Genomic DNA, 20,868 nt, shown 5'->3' on the forward strand with positions numbered 1-20,868 from the left:
GTCAGTAGTCTTTCAAACTGGTCTCACACTTCTATATCAGACATCTCATTAATCATATGCTCACTTCAGTCCTCCAAGACCAATCATCATTTGAAAAATTATTCCGTAAGCTTCCAAGCCTTCAGAAACTCAAAATATTTGATTGTTTATGTTATCCATGACTATGTCCTTATGCCTCACATAAGCTAACACCATGATCTAAGCCCTGTATTTTTACAGGATACCCTTTTGAACATAACACTTTCCGATGCTACAAACCTCAAACTCAAAAAATCTTTATATCATGTCACGTTATTTTTGTGAACAAGTTGTAATAACATAGTTGAACAAGTATAATCAACCCAAGCTAAAGTGAATAAGTTGAAAGCCACTGATGCCAGGTATTTGTGAAAAGCTACTGATGCCAGGTATTGATAAATATAGGAGAGAGAAAGTGTTTAAGGAAGGAGACCTGTGAAAAGAGAAGCAATTGATTATAAGGTATTTGTGAAAAGAGAGATTTTCTATAAGTATTTATAATAAATTTAAATCGAAGAAGTATGGTCCTATAAGGTCTTAAAGAAAATTAATAATAAGACCTACGTGATTGATTTATGGGATGATCGGGGGATCTTAAAGACCTTCAATGTTACGTATTTATATGATTATATTCCATGCAAACATAATTTCAAGGTAAATTTTTTCTCAAGTGGAGGGGATTAATCCGGAACGAGTAGAAAAAGATTATTTTTTCATATTTACTTATAAAATCAGTTTGTGAAAATATTTTTTAATAATATTTTGTTAATTTTATTTTTGTACTGTGTCAGAATTATTGGCCATGGATGGGGACTCATCACCAGCATTGTACTGATGTTTACATCCGAAGACTCCATGCAGCACCACTGTCACCGCCACAGTCGCATAGTAATATGCTGTCAGATCGAACTATTAAGGATCCTTCTCTCTCGTCTTCTCCGACCTTTTTTTTCTTCTCATGCTTTACTTTCTTCTACAAACAACGGTGATTGATTGTGGTATCAGCTGAAGTCTAAAGTTGTAATGGCAACTCATCCGGTGGAGTCATCAGACAGTCACCGATCCTTCCGCTTAGTATTTTTCAGGCCTTGAATTCCTTGCTCCGACTTAATTCTCTCACCTCTTTTCATCATCTACCGACTCCTGAAGTCATTTTCCTAATAGATACGTATCATCACACTCAATCTCTTGATTTGAGAAAGGCCATTGTCCACAGCACAAAGAAGTGAGCAGAAAGGGAAGTCAGGCAACAGACAGATGCGAGGGGAAACAAAAAAGTCAAACTCGGTGAATTGACCTGCTCGGTGATTAGTGTTAAGATATCATAAAGATATCCATGTCTTATATAAATCAAATTGATTATTGATCCTTTAACAAATCGTTCAAACAATATAATATAATATATAAATCCGATCTGTCGGGTCATCAAACACAAAGAGTTTTTATAGTTATAGATATAACTATAAATTTCAGAGGAATCTAAAGATTTCAGAGGAATCTCAAAGCTCACCCAAATCCAATCCATCTTACTTGATTTCTTTAAGAGCCACATGTACGCTAACATGCATCTAAGCCATACAAAGTATCGGCGTTTGTACACCATATGCAGTTACAAGAGAAAGAATCACCTGTTACTTGCTTGCAAGTAAGTCCACAGGCAGTACTCATACATGGATGAATGATTTCTCATAGGAGACTTTGGAGCCTACCCAGCTCTCATCAAACATTATGATCCAAACACAATTTGTTCTCACACAATTTTATATTTACAAATTTGACAAACGGAAACTCTAAAGTGAGAGGCGAGCAAGCATAGCTTATCTTGCCATTCCACTATTCCCAGCATCATTTATTTCCATATATGCGTTTGGGTCACTTCCATTGTTGTTCTCCAGTTGCAAGCTCTCCTTCAATCGCATCACCACTTCGGTCATGGTTGGCCTCTGATGAGCAGAGATATCAACACATCTCATTGCTAAATCAATGACCTTTAGGACAGAGCAGTTGTTGTATTGCCCTCCGAGTTTTTGATCAGCCACCTTAGTGATGTCGGCTTCAGCTAGCCTCGATAGTACCCATTGGACTAAGTGACACCTTTTTGGTTGATCCAACACGGCTGATTGACCAGTAACCAGTTCCAGAAGAAAAACTCCGAAGCTGTATACATCACTTTTTTCAGTCAGCTGGAAAGTAGCAGAGTACCTGAAAAAAGAAATGTATCAATGTAGTAATTGGTAACTACTATGATACTTTTGGAAAAGAAAACTAAGACGATTGAATATTGTTTTGACTTGAGTCATACATTAATTTAACATGATTCCTATGAATATTTTATAGATGTAAAAGGGGCAAAAATAGCCATCCCAGAAAGGTGCAACAATTGTTCATGATTCTCCTCTGGTAAAGTTAACTAAGAAAGAAATCTGCATCACATTTGGAAAAAGAACATTTTTTTGTCAATTTTTCTCATTGTGATTCTACATCATTCTCTTTTTCATTTAGTTGCCAAAGGAATTCTTAGATTCTCTATAAAACAAATTAAACCGACTTGTCAGTAGAGGGGCAATCAAGGAAATCCTGAGCAATTCACACTGCAAATATTATCTGGCAAACTTCTGTGAAATAGAAAGCATACTCGGGATCTATGTATCCTGGAGTGCCAGCCACAACATCAGTAGATACGTGAGTCTGGGCATCGGTCAGGAAAGGCTTTAACAGCTCAAAATCTGCTACCTTTGCCTCAAAGTCATGTGTTAAGAGGATATTGTTAGTCTTCACATCTCTATGGATTATAGGTGGCACACATCCCTTGTGTAGATACTCCAGACCTGTTCATAAATTGTTCAGTGGAACAGAAAGTGAAAATTTGAAAAGATATATAAAAAGCAATACCAATTGTAAGATCACCTTGTGCGGCTTCCACTGCTATCTGAATTCGTTCTCTCCAACTCAATGTTTGGCTATTTCCAGTTTTATCTGTAAAATGAACTCCAGAAATTCAGCATAACGTAAAATTAACTCAAGAATATTATGTTGCACAGTTCTGTAAGGACCGGATGAATTTGACAATGCACTAAAGATTCTGAATATGTCTCAGATACAGTCAAGAACATTTTATCTATAGAAAAAAAGGTGCAGTTAAGAATCTAAAATGTTTATAAAAAATGAAAAATCGTACTGGATAAGTCAGTTACACTAAGCTCCAGAATCTTGACAAATAATGATCAGGGTACTGTTTTTGCTAGAAGAAAAAAAAAACTAACATGATAATATTTTATCAATTGCATTAATTCAATCCTATGATAATGTATGACAAATCAAGAGCAAGAAATTCTAGGTATAGAAAGAGAAATATACTGTCGAAAGATACAAAATTTTCAGGTAAAGCAACTTTAAACTGGATTCAATCTTCTACAAGCATACAGTAGCTCAGACCATAGAATACTATTCAACATCTTTTTTACCTGAAAGATGATCTCTAAGACTTCCACGAGAAGCATATTCATAAACAAGTCCAACTTGATGAGCCTAAAACATACTTTACAAATATAAAGGTTGGCATGTAATCGGATGCATGCCATATAGATGATTATTGTAGCCCCCTCGGAATAAATTTTAATATTTATTTCAAAATAGTAAATGGGCTCCATGAAGCATTTTGACACAACTCTGCCCGGAAAAACGTTTCACATGCATGAGCACACCTACAGCCACACCTTATATGATTTGGTTTAGATGTTTATATGATCGTACCATTGATATTAATATCATTTTATATATTGTCAATCTAGTCATATATATTGTTGTCAATCTAACTTTTGTTTATCATCTTATACACATCAAATCATCATGAGAATTAAAAGCATAGAAGAATATAAATTATGATTTCTGATAATGCATGGTTCAAGTGCTTGGACTCAAAAAGAATAATTAACATTTTTTCCTGAAAAATATGCATATTCTCTTAACATAGGATTGACAGTTATGCATAATCAAGTCCTTGGAATTATTTTAACAATATCTCAAACATTTTGAGATATTGACAATTATTTTAACAATATCTCAAATATGCATAGGATTGACAATTATGCATAGGATTGACAGTTATGCATAGGAATTATTTTAACAATATCTCAAACATTTTGAGATATTGACAATTATTTTAACAATATCTCAAATATGCATAGGATTGACAGTTATGCATAGGATTGACAATTATTTTAACAATATCTCAAATATGCATATTCTCTTAACATAGGATTGACAGTTATGCATAATCAAGTCCTGAAAAATATCTCAAACATTTCATTGCAATAATCAAGTCCTTGGAATTATTTTAACAAAGGTGGAAGAAAATGTGCTTCATTTTACCAATGCTAAAACAAAATAAAGGAAAGAAACAATGTATTCATCTTCAACTTAATATGTAAACTTCAAATCAGCAATCGGCTAAATAAGGAAACAACTTATTGTATATGTTCAGGTAAGACACCAGTGAAATGGATAATGCACAGTTTTATGCCAATAACATACTACACTTTTTTCCTTCAGAAAACGGATAAAAGGGGGGGGGGAAAGCATGAATTCTCTTGCAATGGGTGCTGCTTGAGAACAAGAAAAAGCTATGCACATCGCAACCAAAGTACCTGGTTGACCATTCACCAGAATCACTGCTGCCAACCAATATATATATATATATATATATATATATATATATAGAGAGAGAGAGAGAGAGAGAGAGAGAGAGAGAGAAAGAGAGGAATTGTTGTTACTTGATGTCCAATTCATGACTTTGATATAATGTAGAGAGGTTTGGAGTCAAATAGAGTTTTACATGACTTTTTATTTTTTTGGTAGAGTCTCTCGATATTTGTTTTACTAGAAAGATTTGATATAGAGTATATGGATAATTTGGATCAATCTTATCACTAAATTGGAGCAATATTGATGGGTTGAGATGTCATCCTCTTACCACTAAATTGGAGTAGTATTGAAAGGGATTATTTCTTTTATAAATATTATATATATTTTTAGATTTTAAGAGAGAGAACAAGATGTGAAGAATATATATATATATATATATATATATATATAAGAGATGATTTGGAGTGACATAGTCAACGTTTGCATTTGACATGATTTTATTTTCTGCTCAGAGTCTTTTAATATTTGTTTTGACTAGAAAGACTTGATATAGAGTGGATTGACAACTTGGATCAGTCTTACCCTTAAATTGGAGTAGTCTTAAAGAGATTAAAATCTCATCATCTTAAGAATCGTATCGAAAGGGTTTATTTTTTCTATAGATATTCTACATATCTTTAGGAGGGAGAATATGATGTGAAGAATACTTTGATTTCTTCTTAGAGAAAGATATAAATTATTTGATATTTATAGGAAAAGATATATAAGGAGAGTTGTGCTTGAATAGAGAAGACCCAAGTCTTTAATTGATCTTATATAATAAAAAAATTAATTTTTTCTATAGAGATAGACTAATGTTGTCAAATCATTTTAAATAGAAAAGATGATGATAATAGGTTTATTAAAAAAAATCTGAACTACCAGATAATAATTCTAAAATGATTATGAAAGATGAGTTACTGCTATGTCATTATTTATAGCATTTCGAATCCCAAACTTTTAGCCCACGCCTTTTGGTTTTTCTGGAACACATCAGCTAATTCAACGAAGAGAAACTAACAATGAACTGAGAAAGTGAACAGATACCAACAAAAACATTGTTAAATAACTTCTATTTTATAACCACCTCAAATATTGCAGCGGCTCCTTTTTTTTAGACCTATTAAATCCAAATCTATGCACTTTACACAATACAAAACAGAAACATCCATAATGTCCACATATAACAATAGTGACATATTGAACTCTCAAACACAAATAAGTTCACCAAAGATATCCCACTAATGGATTATTACATCACAAGTCTCAGGAGTTTGAACCATAAACAATATAATTTATTGTCTCGATACATAACCAAATTCAATCTACTCACAGGCATCTGAAAAATTTTAACAACGATATGAGCAACCACAACTTAGTAAACACCAAAACTCATATATTAGCAAAATTTCTCATGGATGCATTTTATAAAACTATACACTTGAGAAAACATATCTTTACATGCTTTTCAAATCACAACTTTTTAGCTTAATAAGCACATAAGACACCATAATTTTTTAATGCATTTGCATGACAAAACATAATTGGATGGATTTCATTTTAATGCCAAGATTATTATTAATCAATCATGAATCAGTATAAGTATAACTAAGCCTTCATATCTAAATTCATCCATAGTCATGATTATAACAAAGGGCATATATTAAAAGAAGTCGAAGTGCTAATGGCTATGACCATATTGTATCCTTGTGACAATGATCAAAATTATATTTAATCTCTGTAATACATTTATCTTTATGTCAAAGAAACTAGTTTATGAACATATGAGCAATGTACAACAACAATTGATAAAGTCTAAATCAAAACCAACTAATTGAGAACAATTAACCATCATCTAAAATAATGACACCTTATTTGAAATATGTCCAACAATATGACATTGGAAAATATGATAATTAAATATTTTAATTATTTTAAACAAATGCAATATCGAAAAGCTTATTTTCAAAAGCCAATTTAACATTTGCAAATCACATAACTTCATTATTAACAAATATATTATTAAATCAGAAAACAAGTTAGACATAATCATTCGATACTTAAGTTAATCATAAATTATTATAACTGATATGGTGATCAAAACTCTCCTTCTTTTCCAAATCATTCGAATAATATAAACCAATCCAATAAACAATCATAATATTTTCTTTCTTATTACTATTTTTTTCTCTAAAATAACAACATACTCAATAATTTTAGAATAATTAATCTATAGCTTTATTTACTCTCTGATTGGTAGGGAATGCATAGAGGAATTCAAAATCATACATATAAATACTCTTTCAAATTTAAAACTTACTCTCTTGAAATAAAAACAACATCCTTATTAAATCTCACACCTATTTTATTTTTTTCTCCTCTTTTCTTCCCCTGCCAAAGCCACCCCTCTCTTCCTCTATTTTATTATTTCGAAAGTAATGTGTTTGTTCCTTTAAAATCAATATACCATATTTTTAAACTATCTTTTCGTACAAAAGACTTGGTTGTAGGTCTCTTCTTTTTGTAATATTTCTCTGCTTTAAAACTATGAGTCAACTCTTGCATGATGTTATAATTATGCAAACGCCAACTCTTGCATGATGTTATAATTATGCAAACATCAAATAGAAGAAGACTGTAAACAACCACATTACATAGAAAAAGATCTCAAACATCATAAATATAGCAGCCCATCCTTTCTTAGATCAATAATACAAAATTCTTTTTTCATTGATCACAACCAGCATCTAGGAATCCAAAATATCATATAAATAAAAAGTAGTGTGATGACATACCTTCTCCTCATCTACCGGAAAGCCTGGGATCATCCACGCTAGAAATTTTAGGATTAACGTCTCAACAATCGTCGAAGAATTAATTGACATTGCACCCAGAACCGATCATACATATCATCAACCATATAGAAATAAACATGCCTCCATGCGTCTTTAAGGAAAAGAATACCACAAAATGTCCAAAATCCCATCACATATCCTAGTATCATGCTGATATAGAACCATAGCCACTCGGGAATCTCCTTCTTGTACTCTTGTATAATATTTTGAGTTGTTTTATTATTAAAACAACTTTTAAAAATTGGTGGTCCACATAAGTCAGCATTACCCATATAGATGGATGGATCAATAAAGGTTTGGAGTTGATTACCAGATGGTATCATTCCCGAAAGATTATTATATGATAAATTCAAATAGCTCAAGGAATATAAAGTCGATAAGCTCTCAGGAATGCTACCAGAAAGATCATTTATCGATAGATCAAGGGATTCTAATGATTTCATTCCTCCTATCTCCCATGGGATTTTTCCTTGTAAATGATTTCTTGACAAATTTAAGTTCTTGAGTCCTGCAAGGTCTCCAATTCCTTTTGGTATCTCTCCGGTTAGTCTATTGTTTGAAAGATCCAAACTTCTCATCAATATCATGCTGCATTTTAAATAATGAAGATCTTGTCCCTTTGTAAAGACATCTAATTCATAATCACAAGATTCATTATAATGTGATGTCGATCTCATGGCACTTAAATTACCAATGTTGTGAGGTATTGATCCAGAGAAATTGTTATCGGTAAGATCCAATATATGAAGCTGTTCAAATCGAACAAGTTGCCAGGGAATAACTCCAGAAAACATATTTGAACGTAGACGAAGTACTTGCAGTTGTTGTAGATTTTCTCCCATCCATAGCGTTATACTTCCGACAAGATTATTTTGAGCCAGATCAAGAAACCATAAATTTGTACAATTTTTCAATGACAAAGGAACCTCACCCGAAAAACTGTTATTTTTCAGTTGCAATAGCATAAGCATACTTAAAAAACCGATCGTGTGTGGAATTTCACCCGACAAGCGGTTGTTGTCCAAATTTAAGAAATAAATATTTTGTAATGACTCCTCTAAATAATAAGGGATCTCACCAAGTAATTTGTTGTTCGAAAGGTCAAGGTATACGAGACCACCTGTCCATTGGCAGATTGACGAAGATAAGCCACCGTCAAGCATGTTATCAGAGATTGACACAAATCTAACATAGGGCCATATCGGCAATTGCCCTGTAAAGGAATTATTGGAGAGGAATAGAATTTCAAGTGTAGACGGTAGTATCGTTGGCAATGGACCTTCAAATCTGTTGGAATCCAAATATAATCTTTTCAACTTGGTGAACTTTAAAGAAGATGGCAGCTTCCCTCCTATTTGGTTGTTGGAAAGGTCTAAATATGTGATGGTAGAAGATGAAATATTCCCAAACCAAGCGGGCATTGTCCCTGCAATTTTACAGTCTGCCAAATATAATGTTGTCATCTGTGTTTGGAACTGCAACCATTCTGGAAATTGAGGTCCCAACTGACATTTGGTTAAATCTACATATCTGAGTTGGAAAGGGGGGACCCAACTCTGTCCTATGGATATGGTGATGGGGTTGTAAGACAAGTCCAACCATCGCAATCTTGTAAGATTCTCAAAATGAACTTCTGAAATGACACCTCCAAGAGAATTTCCAGCGAGATTCAATTCAGTGAGATTAGAGAACTTACCAATGGAGGAGGAAGGCATGGAACCGTTGAATAAATTAGATCGGAGATCCAAAATGATGAGATTCGTCATTTGCTCCAGCCAACCGCTCAAATTTCCTGTCAATTGGTTGTCCGACATATATAATTCTTCCAGTCTACGGAGATCAACCATGGATCTCGGTACGATACCCTCGAGTTGATTGCCTCCTAGATCAAGAAAAGTAAGAGAGCCCAAGTCTCCAATTGCATCAGGAATAACGCCATAGAACCCAGAATTATAGAGATCAAGATGGGTAAGACCACTAATATTCCACAACCATTTGGGTAAGGTGGAGTCGAAATTATTATAGGAGAGATGAAGGACAGTAAGAGAGGAGGTGAAGTTGACGTGAACAACAGAAGCTGGGATGGTATCGAGACCAACGGAAGACATACTTAAGACTTGGAGGGAAGGCAGCATGTTCACCGATGAGAACCAATCTGGGGCACCGGTTAGGTTCAACCCGCTCAAGTCCAGGTTCTTCAGGGAGGTAAGATGGGAGAGCCAGTCGAGGTTGTCAACATGGGATGTAAAATGTAAAGCATCGCTTAGATCAAGAACGTAGAGGCTCGAAAGGTTCCCCAGCCGAGCAGGTATTCCTCCCATGAATCGTGTAGAAGATAGATTGAGGTATCTCAGTTTCTTGAAGGAGCCGATGAATTCCGGTATGCGGATCCCGCTGAAATTATTGAAGCTAAGATCCAAGTGCTTCAGATGAGATAAAGCAAGTAATGACGAGTTCATCATCCCCTCACCGCGTAATGCCCAATCATCTGTAGTATTTGTGTTTCGGAGGTCGAGCATGACGACGTGGCCAGTGGTGGTGTCGCAGGCCACTCCCTTCCATGTGCAACAGTGGTGGCCTGTCCAAGAAGATAGCCGGTTGCGGGTGTCTCCGACACCAGCTTTGAAGTCCAGCAGCGCCTCCCTCTCCATGCTAAAACACCCTCGTGCCACCGCTGCCCCGTGGAGAAGGAGGATGCCCGACAGGCACAACAACAATGACGAGAAGAATGATGAGAAAGCCATGGCGCGCAGTTTGATCTCCCTCCCTACCTACCTACTCATGGCCGCCACGATCAGAAGAACAGGGCGAAGGTGGAGGTGCATGCTACGCTATGCCAAATCACAAATTTGTAAGCCAACTGATGCACACAATTTCTTCCATTCCATGATTCCTGAACTTTCTCCGCTCCATTACATCATGCATGGAATTAATTGTACCGACTCGCTCTCTAAAGAAGACTTCGACTGAGAGCACACAAGTCACCTTCATATATGACGAAAGGGGTAAGAGTTGGGATGGACGGAACCAGTGGTTATGATGCAGAGCATCATGTGGATCATGAACGTGAAGCCAAGTATGCATAGAATTGATCGAGACTACACCACTTGACTCAGAAACAGTTGACTGACCGGAAGAAATCCTCGGAAAACAAGAAAGTGAAAGAAATCCTTAAGTGTTTCTTACGTACGTTTTGATAAAGTGCCAAAGAAAAACACTTGCTAGCCTCTTTGGAGTTTCATTTCTAAATAGAAAATAATTTCTTGAAGGCCCATGCGAGATGATACACCAAATATATTTGGATTGACTCGTGAGATAGATTTATTCCTTACATTTTTTGCATAAGGAAGAATACAAATGCTTGACCACATAAATTTTATATAAGTTATTTTGAGTATATGTTCCGTTATTAATTCTCTTGATTGTTCTTTTAATATTGTGCCACATAGCACGGACAGTACCCATTATCCATGATATATAAATTGGTAATAGCTCACTCGCTTGCTATGTGTGGTTGGAATAATAAATTAAACTTTATGATTAGATAGAATTTTGGAAACTGATAGCATCAGTCTCAATCAGTGGGATAAGCACTGTTTGACAGACGAGCGACTCGCAAGAAATAAATCCAAAACCGTGGGGTCGTGAGCGGTGAGAAGCCTCACATCCCTAAGCTGCATTCCATGGATTCTTTTTCTACACGTCGCTGGCCAAGAAGACTTTGACTTCCGGTAAATTAGAATTTAGATTAGAGTTCTAAATAGAAAAATTAATTTTTTTAGTAAATTAGAATTTATTTCTGTAAATATATCATAAATCTAATATCTTGATGATAGAGATACACATAGGAAAACATTTGGGTGTTCTTAAATTTCTCTTAGTAGATTTAACTAATAAAAATAATTTTTATACTGATATTTTCAACATAGCATCATGTAACAACATAAGATAGGATAAAAATGGTTGCATCCTCTTCCTCTCATCGGACTTGCATAGACTTTGCAGGTCCAAGTCGTTGCAGCCTGAATGGACATGTCATGGTCATTAAAGTTCCTTCTTCTCTAGGGCAAAAGCAATAATAATAATAATAATAATAATAATAATAACAATTATAAAAACACACTTAAGCTTGTACAATTTTTTATGAGCATACATGATTTAAATCGAAAGATAAACTCATGTTTCCATGTGGGACATGCACCAGTAGAAAGGCAAGACCACACTTAGCAAGATGGAACCCAAAAAAAAAAAAAATAAAAAATCGAATCTTAGGTCATCAGGTCACCCTCGTTTTTATATGTAAAATTAAAATTTTCATCGATCTCATGGTTCATTGATGATACCTCAATCCATCACAATATAAAAAGACCCCACATATGCATTCTCAATTCACTCTCTTTTTCTTTACTTCTGATTAAGATATTTTACTAAATCTTTTCAATTCCTTTCTATCTTTAGCATCAAAGACGATTTGCATATTCACCCCAATGTAGTTTATGCAAAATATCGATTCAAATTTCTTGCTTTCCAACACCTCACCGTGAGACGATCTCAAAAATGGACATTGGTTGCCTTTGAATCCGATCTATATTAGGTAATCAAATTTTGATTTAATCACTATTGAGAGAGATTGATTAATAATATAACAGGTGATTCTTACTAATTCAATCCAAAATCCGAAGATGGTAGTCGAATGTCCAATTCATGGCTTTGTCATAATGTGGAGATGATTTGAAGTGATAGAGTTAACATTTGCATCTGATATACATTGTTTTCTGCTAGGGTCTCTTAATATTTGTTTTACTAGGAAGACCTAATATAGAGTAGACGAAGGACTTGAGTCAATCTTACCACTAAATTGGAGCTGCATTGAAGGGGTTGAGACATCATCGTCTTACCACTAAATTAGAGCCGTATTGAAAGGGTTTGTTTCTTTTATAAATATTATATATATCTCTCAATTTTAAGATAAAAAGAGAGAAAGATGTGAAAAATATATATAAATACATGTATGTTACCTCTATATATATATATATATATATATATATATATATATATATATATATATATATATATATATATATATATATATATATATATATATATATATATATATATATGAGTCGTTATTAGTTGGATGTTTAATTGGCATAACGTAGAGACAACTTGGAGCTACAGAGTCAATGTTACATCTAACAAGACTTTGTTTTCTATTCAAAGTCTTTTAATATTTGTTTTGATTAGGAAGACTTGATATAAAGTAAACGGATGACTTGAGTTAATCTTACCATTAAATTAGAACAATATTAAAGGGGTTGAAATGTCATTATCTTAGGAGCCATATTGAAGAGGGGTTTATTTCTATCTTTAGATTTTAAGAGAGAGAACAAGATATGAAAAATACCTTGATTGCTCTTGAGAAAAGGATATAAATTATTTGATATTAATAGGAAAAAATATACAAAGAGAATTATGCTTGAGTAGGGATGATCCAAATCTTTAATTGATCTCACGTAATAAAAAAAATTAATTTTCTTTGGATAGATGAAAGTTATCAAATCATTTTAAATAGAAAAAATGATGATGCTAGGTTCATTAGAAAAAAACTGAACTACCAGATAATAATTCTAAAAAATTATTATCTATAATATTTTGGAGTACCAATAATAGAAATTTTTAGCCCACGCCTTTAAATATGAGGAGGAACTAATCATCAAGAGGGGAAGCACAGGATGCATTGAACTTAGAAAGTGAACAGATAATTAGCCCAAATATTGTAGAGGCTCCGTTTTGAGTTTCATCACCTCCAATTACATAGACATATCAACATATATCATGACTCTGATGGGCTAATTGATAATAGTACACTCAACAGACCCTTATAAGTCAATCTTAATCCTGCCCACTTTCGATGTGGGACTAATCAAGGGTGTTACAATCAAACCCCAATATAACCCAGATCAAATCCTAACATAGTGCATGTGAATAACTTCATTTTGGTCCTTCAACCGTGGACCAAAATACTTAAGCGGGAGTTAATGTAGTACACTCATCAGGCCCTTATAAGCTAATCATACACATTGCCCATTTCTGATGTGGGACTAATCAAGGGTGTTACAATTTTGAGTGGGGGAGATTGTAACACCCTTGATTAGTCCCACATCGGAAGTGAGCAATGACTATAATTGACTTATAAGGGTCTGATGAGTGTACTACTATCAACTTCAGCTTAAGCATTTTGGTCAGTGGTTTGGACCAAACGAAGTTGATAGGTCAGTTAGCCTATCAGGCCTGGGTCATGACATTTGGTATCAGAGCCGACCTTTTAAAGACTATACTTTCTTTCACTTAACCGGTCAAGTTAGTTTGGAATCACCCTATATCAATCGCGTAGCTGGGACACATGAGTTGGGGTCATATCTGACCACTTAGACTGAGTTGTACCTAGCCACATAAGCTGGCTGCTCATGCTTAACCACATGGTTGGGTCGTACCTTACCATATAAGTTGGGTTATACATGGCCACATGGACTGGATTGTATCTAGCCACATGAGCTGGTCCATGCCTAACCATATGGTTGGGTCGTACCTTACCGCATGGGCTAGGTCATACATGGCCATATGGATTAGATCGTACCTAGCCACATGGGTTGGGTCATGCCTGACCACATAGGCTAGAAAATCATCTCCTCAATCCTCCTATTGTTAGGCCTAGTAGAGAATGAGTAATTAATAGTCCCTTTATATAAGAGAATATGATATCTCCCCGAAAGGTAAGTAATAATTTAATTTTTATTTTTAATTTATTTTATATTTGCTTTCACACACAAAAAAAAGTAATATAATATTTATTTCTTATAGTTCATACACAAAAATGGAATGTAAACTATTTACTTCCTAAATATCAAATCACTCATTAGGAAATAAATCAATCAATAATTTAATTAATTAGTAGAATTCCTAACTTATCCATATGATTAAGGAAACCAAATCTAATCATTTCCTTAACTATAATACACAAATATAGAAGTTAATAATAAAGTAATATATCATTTATAGTAATTAATTTATGTTAAGGAAAAAATTATCGATGATTACATTTCTCCCCCACTTAATAGAAAATTGGCCCCCAAATTTGATTAAGAATAACATTAATCAATATAGTTAACTTTTGAAATACTAAGTTGGACAAAACTAAATTAGCTTGAAAAATATTTTAATTAAATGTACCACTCGAAAACTTTTTAGTCAAAAATATATATATTTTTAACATAAAATATATGACAGATTAATAAAACTTATTGAATAAATTTGGTTTTAGATTACCCAAGTATATCAAATTCTATATCTAATAAATCAATAAAATTTTTAAGTTTTTAAAATTAATTAATTGTTGACATAAAATATAAGTTGAGGTACAACTCAACAAAAGCAATTGAAATGATGAAAATTTATCCAACTATTCAACATATATTCTTTTATAATTTCGAATGATTTACATTTTATATATGTCAATTGACCAATAACTCAATAAATATTTTGATAATTTAAAAGGCCATTATATGTGTCAGTGGTCGCTTTTCTACTCGAGCCCTCTCGCTCAAATGCTAGGTCGACTCTGATACCAAATGTCACGACTCGAGTCTGATGAGCTAACTGGCCAATAACTCCATTTTGGTCCTTCAACCATGGACCAAAATACTTAAGTGGGAGTTAATGTAGTATACTCATTAGGCCCTTATAAGCTAATCATACACATTGTCCATTTCCGATGTGGGACTAATGGGATGTTACAATATATGTGATTAAGATTAAAAATTTTAAGATCATCGGCTTTGGATGACAAATCATAAACGAAATAACATTAAGCCACCTGAGTAATGAAATGGCAATCCCATGGATCAATTTCCAGAAGCAAAAGAGAGCTTCGAAAAGGCGAGCAGGGATTTAGCCTCTATGTCGATCATGAAGAACTCACCTTCTGGGCAACTTTATCCATCTATTGGCTATTGATTCATGTCCATGCTATTGGCTGCCAATTCGGTCAAACTTCTCCTGCCTATTGGAGTATACAACTCTCATTGGTTAAGGCTTAACCGCCAGAGCTGTGTTAGGTTATCATTTTTATTATTCCATAAAGCTAAAGACGATAGAAACTAAGGGTTTTTAAGGTGATGGCAGAGTTGTTGTCAACATCTCGCTCTCTTAATCATTCATCATCGCAACATATGTCATAATATTTTAACCACAGTTCCATAAGTTTTGATATGAGAATTGCAAGGCTTAAACTTGTATGCAACTTAAATCAAAATCCATGCACTTGACACAATACAAAACATATACATCCATAATGCCCAGCAGCTACATATTGAGCTCTCAAACATAAATAAGTTCACCAAAGACATCCCACTAATGGATTATTACATCACAAGTCTCAAGAGTTTGAACCATAAACAATATAATTTGTTGTCTTGATACATAACCAAATTCAATCTACTCGTAGGCATCTGAAAAATTTTAACAACAAGGATATAAGCAACCACAACTTAATAAACACCAAAACTCACATATTAGCAAAGCTTCTCATGGATGCATTTTATAAAAATATACACTTATATAAAGGGCAAACATAACTTTACATGCATTTCAAATCACAACTTTTTAGCTTAATAAGCACATAAGATAATATAATTTTTGAATACATTTGCATAACAAAACATAAGTGGATAGATTTCATTTTAATGCCAAGATTATTAATAATCAATCATGAATCAGTATAAGTATAACTAAGTCTTCATATCTAAATTCATCGATAGTCATGACTATAACAAAGGGCATATATTAAAATAAAAGTCGAAGTGCTAATGGCTATGACCATATTATATCCTTGTGACAAGGATCAAAATCATATTTAATCTCCATGGTATAGGTAATACATTTATCTCTATGTTAGACCTAGAAAAAACTAGTTTATGAACTTATGACCAATGTACAACAACAATTGATAAAGTCTAAATCAAAACCAACTAATTGAGAACAATTAACCATCATCTAAAGTAACATATTGACACCTTATTTGAAATATGTTCAACAATATAGCATTCAAAAATATAATAATTAAATATTTTAATTATTTTAAATAAATGCAATATCAAAAAGTTTATTTTCAAAAGCCAATTTAACATTTTCAAATCACATAACTTCATTATTAACACATATATATTATTAAATTGGAAAACAAGTTAGACATAATCATTCGATACTTACGTTAATCATAGATTATTATAACTGATATGGTAATCAAAACTCTTCTTCTTTTCCAAATCATTCAAATAATATAAACCAATCCAATAAACAATCATAATATTTTCTTTCTTACTATTTTTTTCTCTAAAATCACAACATACTCAATGATTTTAGAATAATTGATCTATAGCTTTATTTACTCTCTGATTGGTAGTGAATGAATAGGAATTCAAAATCATACATATATATACTCTTTTAAATTTAAAACTTACTCTCTTGATATAAAAACAACATCCTTATTAAATCTCACACCTATTTTATTTTTTTCTCCTCTTTTCTTCCCCTGCCAAAGCAACCCCTTTCTTCCTCTATTCTATCATTTTGAAAGTAATGTGTTTGCTCCTTTAAAATCAATATAGCATATTTTTAAACTATATCTTCACGGAAGACTTAAGTTGTAGTTCTCTTTTTTTTCTAATATTTCTCTGCTTTAAAACTATGAGCCAACTCTTGCATGATGTTATAATTATGCAAAAATCAAATAGAAGAAGATTGTAAACAACCACATTACATACAAATTGATTAATACTTGTCTTCAAACACCATAAATAAAGCAACCCATCTTTTCTTATATCAACTACACAAATTCTTTTTTCATTAATCATAGCTAGCATCTACAAATCTAAAATACCATATAAATAAAAAGTAGAGTGATAACATACCTTCTCCCCCATCTACGGTAAAGTCTTGGATTATCCACATTAGAAATTTTAGGATTAAAGTCTAAGTAACCGTCAAAAAGATTAAATGCCATTGTACCCAGAACCGATCATACATATCATCAATCATATGGAAATAAACATGCCTCCATATGTCTTTGAGGAAGAGAATACCATAAAAGGTCCAAAATCCCATCACATATCCTAGTATCATGCTGATATAGAACCATAGCCACTCGTGATTCTCCTTCTTGTACTCTTGCAAAATATTTTGAGTTGTTTTATTGTTAAAACAATTTTTCAAAATTGGTGGTCCACATAAGTCAGCATTGCCCATATAGATGGATGGATCAATAAAGGTTTGGAGTTGATGACCAGATGGTATCATTCCCGAAAGATTATTATATGATAAATTCAAGTAGCTCAAGAAATATAAAACCGATAAGCTCTCAGGAATGCTACCAAAAAGGTCATTTATCGATAGATCAAGGGATTCTAATGATATCATTCCTCCTATCTCCCAAGGAATTTTTCCTTGTAAATGATTTCTTGACAAATTTAAGTTTTTGAGTCCTGCAAGGTCTCCAACTCCTTTTGGTATCTCTCCGGTTAGATGATTGTTTGAAAGATCTAAACTTTTCATTAGTTGCATGCTGCAATGTAAATAATAAAGATCTTGTCCCTTCGTAAAGACATCTAATTCATTATAACAAAAATCATTATATTGTGATGTCGATCTCATGGTACTTAAATTACCAATGTTGTGAGGTATTGATCCAGAGAAGTTGTTATTGGCAAGATCCAATATTTGAAGCTGTTCAAATCGAGCAAGTTGCCAAGGAATAACTCCAGAAAACATATTTGAACGTAGACGAAGTACTAGCAGTTGTTGTAGATTTTCTCCCATCCATAGCATTATACTTCCGACAAGATTATTTTGAGCCAGATCAAGAAACAGTAACTTTGTACAATTTTTCAATGACAAAGGAACCTCACCCGAAAAACTATTATTTTTCAGTTGCAATAGCCGAAGCTCACTTAAAAAACCGATCGTGTGTGGTATTTCACCCGAGAAGTGATTGTTGTCCAAATTCAAGATATAAAGATTTTGTAATGATTTTCCCAGACAATAAGGGATCTCACCAAGTAATTTGTTGCTCGAAAGGTCAAGGTTTCCGAGATATGTCCATTGACAGATTGTTGAAGATAAGCCACCATCAAGCATGTTATCTGAGAGTGATACTAATTGAACATGGGGCCATATCGGCAATTGCCCTGTAAAGGAATTATTGAAGAGGTATAGAATATCAAGTGTAGACGGTAGCATCGTTGGCAATGGACCTTCAAATCTGTTGGATTCCAAATGTAATCTTTCCAACTTGGTGAACTTTAAAGAAGATGGCAGCTTCCCTCCTATTTGGTTGTTGGAAAGGTCTAAATATGTGATGGTAGAAGATGAAATATTCCCAAACCAAGCGGGCATTGTCCCTGCAATTTTACAGTTTGCCAAATGTAATTCTTCGATCTGTGTTTGAAACTGCAACCATTCTGGAAATTGAGGTCCCAACTGACAATTGGTTAAATATACTAATCTGAGTTGGAAAGGGGGGACCCAACTCTGCCGAATTGATATGGTGATGGGGTTGTCATGCAAGTCCAACACTTGCAATCTCGTAAGATTCTCAAAATGAACTTCTGAAATGACACCTCCAAGAGAATTTCCACTGAGATTCAATTCAGTGAGATTAGAGAACTTACCAATGGAGGAAGGCGTGGAACCGTTGAATAAATTAGATCGGAGATCCAAAATGATGAGATTCGTCATTTGCTCCAGCCAACCGCTCAAATTTCCTGTCAAGTGGTTGTCCGACATATATAATTCTTTCAGTCTATGGAGATCAACCATGGATCTCGGTAATCCTATATCAAGAAAAGTAAGAGAGCCCAAGTCTCCAATTGCATCAGGAATAACGCCATGGAACCCAGAATGCTGAAGATCAAGATGGGTAAGACTACTAATATTCCCCAACCATTTGGGTAAGGTGGAGTTGAAATTATTATAGGAGAGATCAAGGACGGTAAGAGAGGAGGTGAAGTTGACGTGGACAACAGTTGCTGGGATGGTATCGAGACCAACGGAAGACATACTTAACACTTGGAGGGAAGGCAGCATGTTCACCGATGAGAACCAATCTGGGGCACCGGTTAGGTTCAACCCGCTCAAGTCCAGGTGCTTCAAGGACGTGAGATGGGAGAGCCAGTCGAGGTTGTCAACAGGTATTCCTCCCATGAAATATGTAGAAGATAGATTGAGGTATCTCAGTTTCTTGAAGGAGTCGATGAATTCCGGTATGCGGATCCCGCTGAAATCATTGAAGCTAAGATCCAAGTGCTCCAGATGTGATAAAGCAAGCAATGACGAGTTCATCCTCTCACCGCGTAATGCCCAATCATATGTATTGGTGTTTCGAAGGTCCAGCATGACGACGTGGCCAATGGTGGCACCACAGATGACCCCCTCCCATGCGCAGCAGTCTTGGCCTACCCAAGAAGATAGCCGGTTATGGGTGTCGTGGATGCCGGCTTTGAAGTCCAACAGTGCCTCCCTCTCCATGCTGAAACACCCACTTGTCACCGTGGCCCGGTGGAGGAGGAGGGCCAAGAGGGACAACAACAGTGATGATAAGAAGCGTAAAGGGAAACCCATGGCGCGCAGTTTGATCTCCCTCCCTACCTACCTACTCCTGTTCGCCACAATCAGAAGAACAGGGCGAAGGTGGAGGTGCATGCTACGCTATGCCAAATCACAAATTTGTAAGCCAACTGATGCACACAATTTCTTCCATTCCATGATGCTCTAACTTTCTCCGCTCCATTACATCATGCATGGAATTAATTGTACCGACTCGCTCTCTAAAGAAGACTTCGACTGAGAGCACACAAGTCACCTTCACCATCGGAGACTTCATATGTGACGAAAGGGGTAAGAGTTCGGAAGGACGGAACCAGTGGTTATGATGCAGAGCATCATGTGGATCATGAACGTGAAGCCAAGTATGCATAGAATTGATCGAGACGACACCACTTTGACTCAGAAACAGTTGACTGACTGAAATAACAATAGTGCAAAATAGTCAGTATTTCTTTTTTTATTTTTAAATTTCTTAATTAGAATTAAATTTCTTCGGTACCTAATTTACTTGGAAAAGTAGACTCTTTGGAGTTTCATTTCTAAATAGAAAATAATTTCCATTGGAGATGATATACCAAATATATTTGGATTGACTCGTGAGATAGTTTTATTCCGTTATTAATTCTCTTGATTGCTCTTTTGAAATATATAAATT

The 20,868-nt window shown here is 34.4% G+C and overlaps 3 protein-coding genes across 3 annotated transcripts; all 3 read right to left on the reverse strand.

Moving 5' to 3' along the window:
- Positions 1-1,524: 1,524 nt before the first annotated feature.
- Positions 1,525-7,529, reverse strand: LOC135670968 (probable LRR receptor-like serine/threonine-protein kinase At1g51880). Its single transcript, XM_065178773.1, has 5 exons — positions 7,497-7,529; positions 3,483-3,546; positions 2,926-2,994; positions 2,654-2,846; positions 1,525-2,220 (listed from the first exon to the last, which is right to left on the reverse strand). Exons 1-5 carry the CDS (start codon positions 7,527-7,529, stop codon positions 1,836-1,838), a joined length of 744 nt encoding a protein of 247 aa, XP_065034845.1. The 3' UTR covers positions 1,525-1,835.
- Positions 6,831-10,572, reverse strand: LOC135670985 (receptor-like protein EIX2). Its single transcript, XM_065178804.1, has one exon. The coding sequence runs from the start codon at positions 10,298-10,300 to the stop codon at positions 7,550-7,552; it is 2,751 nt and encodes a 916-aa protein (XP_065034876.1). The 5' UTR covers positions 10,301-10,572; the 3' UTR covers positions 6,831-7,549.
- A 5,313-nt stretch (positions 10,573-15,885) lies between these two features.
- On the reverse strand, positions 15,886-20,626 carry LOC135670991 (receptor-like protein EIX2). The gene is made up of 2 exons (XM_065178812.1): positions 17,525-20,626; positions 15,886-16,063 (listed from the first exon to the last, which is right to left on the reverse strand). The coding sequence occupies exon 1, from the start codon at positions 20,226-20,228 to the stop codon at positions 17,586-17,588; it is 2,643 nt and encodes an 880-aa protein (XP_065034884.1). The 5' UTR covers positions 20,229-20,626; the 3' UTR covers positions 15,886-16,063; positions 17,525-17,585.
- Positions 20,627-20,868: the final 242 nt, after the last annotated feature.

Source organism: Musa acuminata, unplaced genomic scaffold (assembly GCF_036884655.1).
Source record: "Musa acuminata AAA Group cultivar baxijiao unplaced genomic scaffold, Cavendish_Baxijiao_AAA HiC_scaffold_1137, whole genome shotgun sequence".
Classification (NCBI taxonomy): Eukaryota; Viridiplantae; Streptophyta; class Magnoliopsida; order Zingiberales; family Musaceae; genus Musa; species Musa acuminata.

Excerpts from the sequence above, each read along its gene's own strand:
- LOC135670968 (XM_065178773.1), bottom strand. The coding sequence starts at position 7,529 with ATGATCCCAGGCTTTCCGGTAGATGAGGAGAAG. Across the intron at positions 3,547-7,496 it reads TTCCGGTAGATGAGGAGAAG|GCTCATCAAGTTGGACTTGT; the intron begins GTATGTCATCAC and ends AGTATGTTTTAG. Across the intron at positions 2,221-2,653 it reads CCAGGATACATAGATCCCGA|GTACTCTGCTACTTTCCAGC; the intron begins GTATGCTTTCTA and ends TTCTTTTTTCAG.
- LOC135670985 (XM_065178804.1), bottom strand. The coding sequence starts at position 10,300 with ATGGCTTTCTCATCATTCTTCTCGTCATTGTTGTTGTGCCTGTCGGGC.
- LOC135670991 (XM_065178812.1), bottom strand. The coding sequence starts at position 20,228 with ATGGGTTTCCCTTTACGCTTCTTATCATCACTGTTGTTGTCCCTCTTG.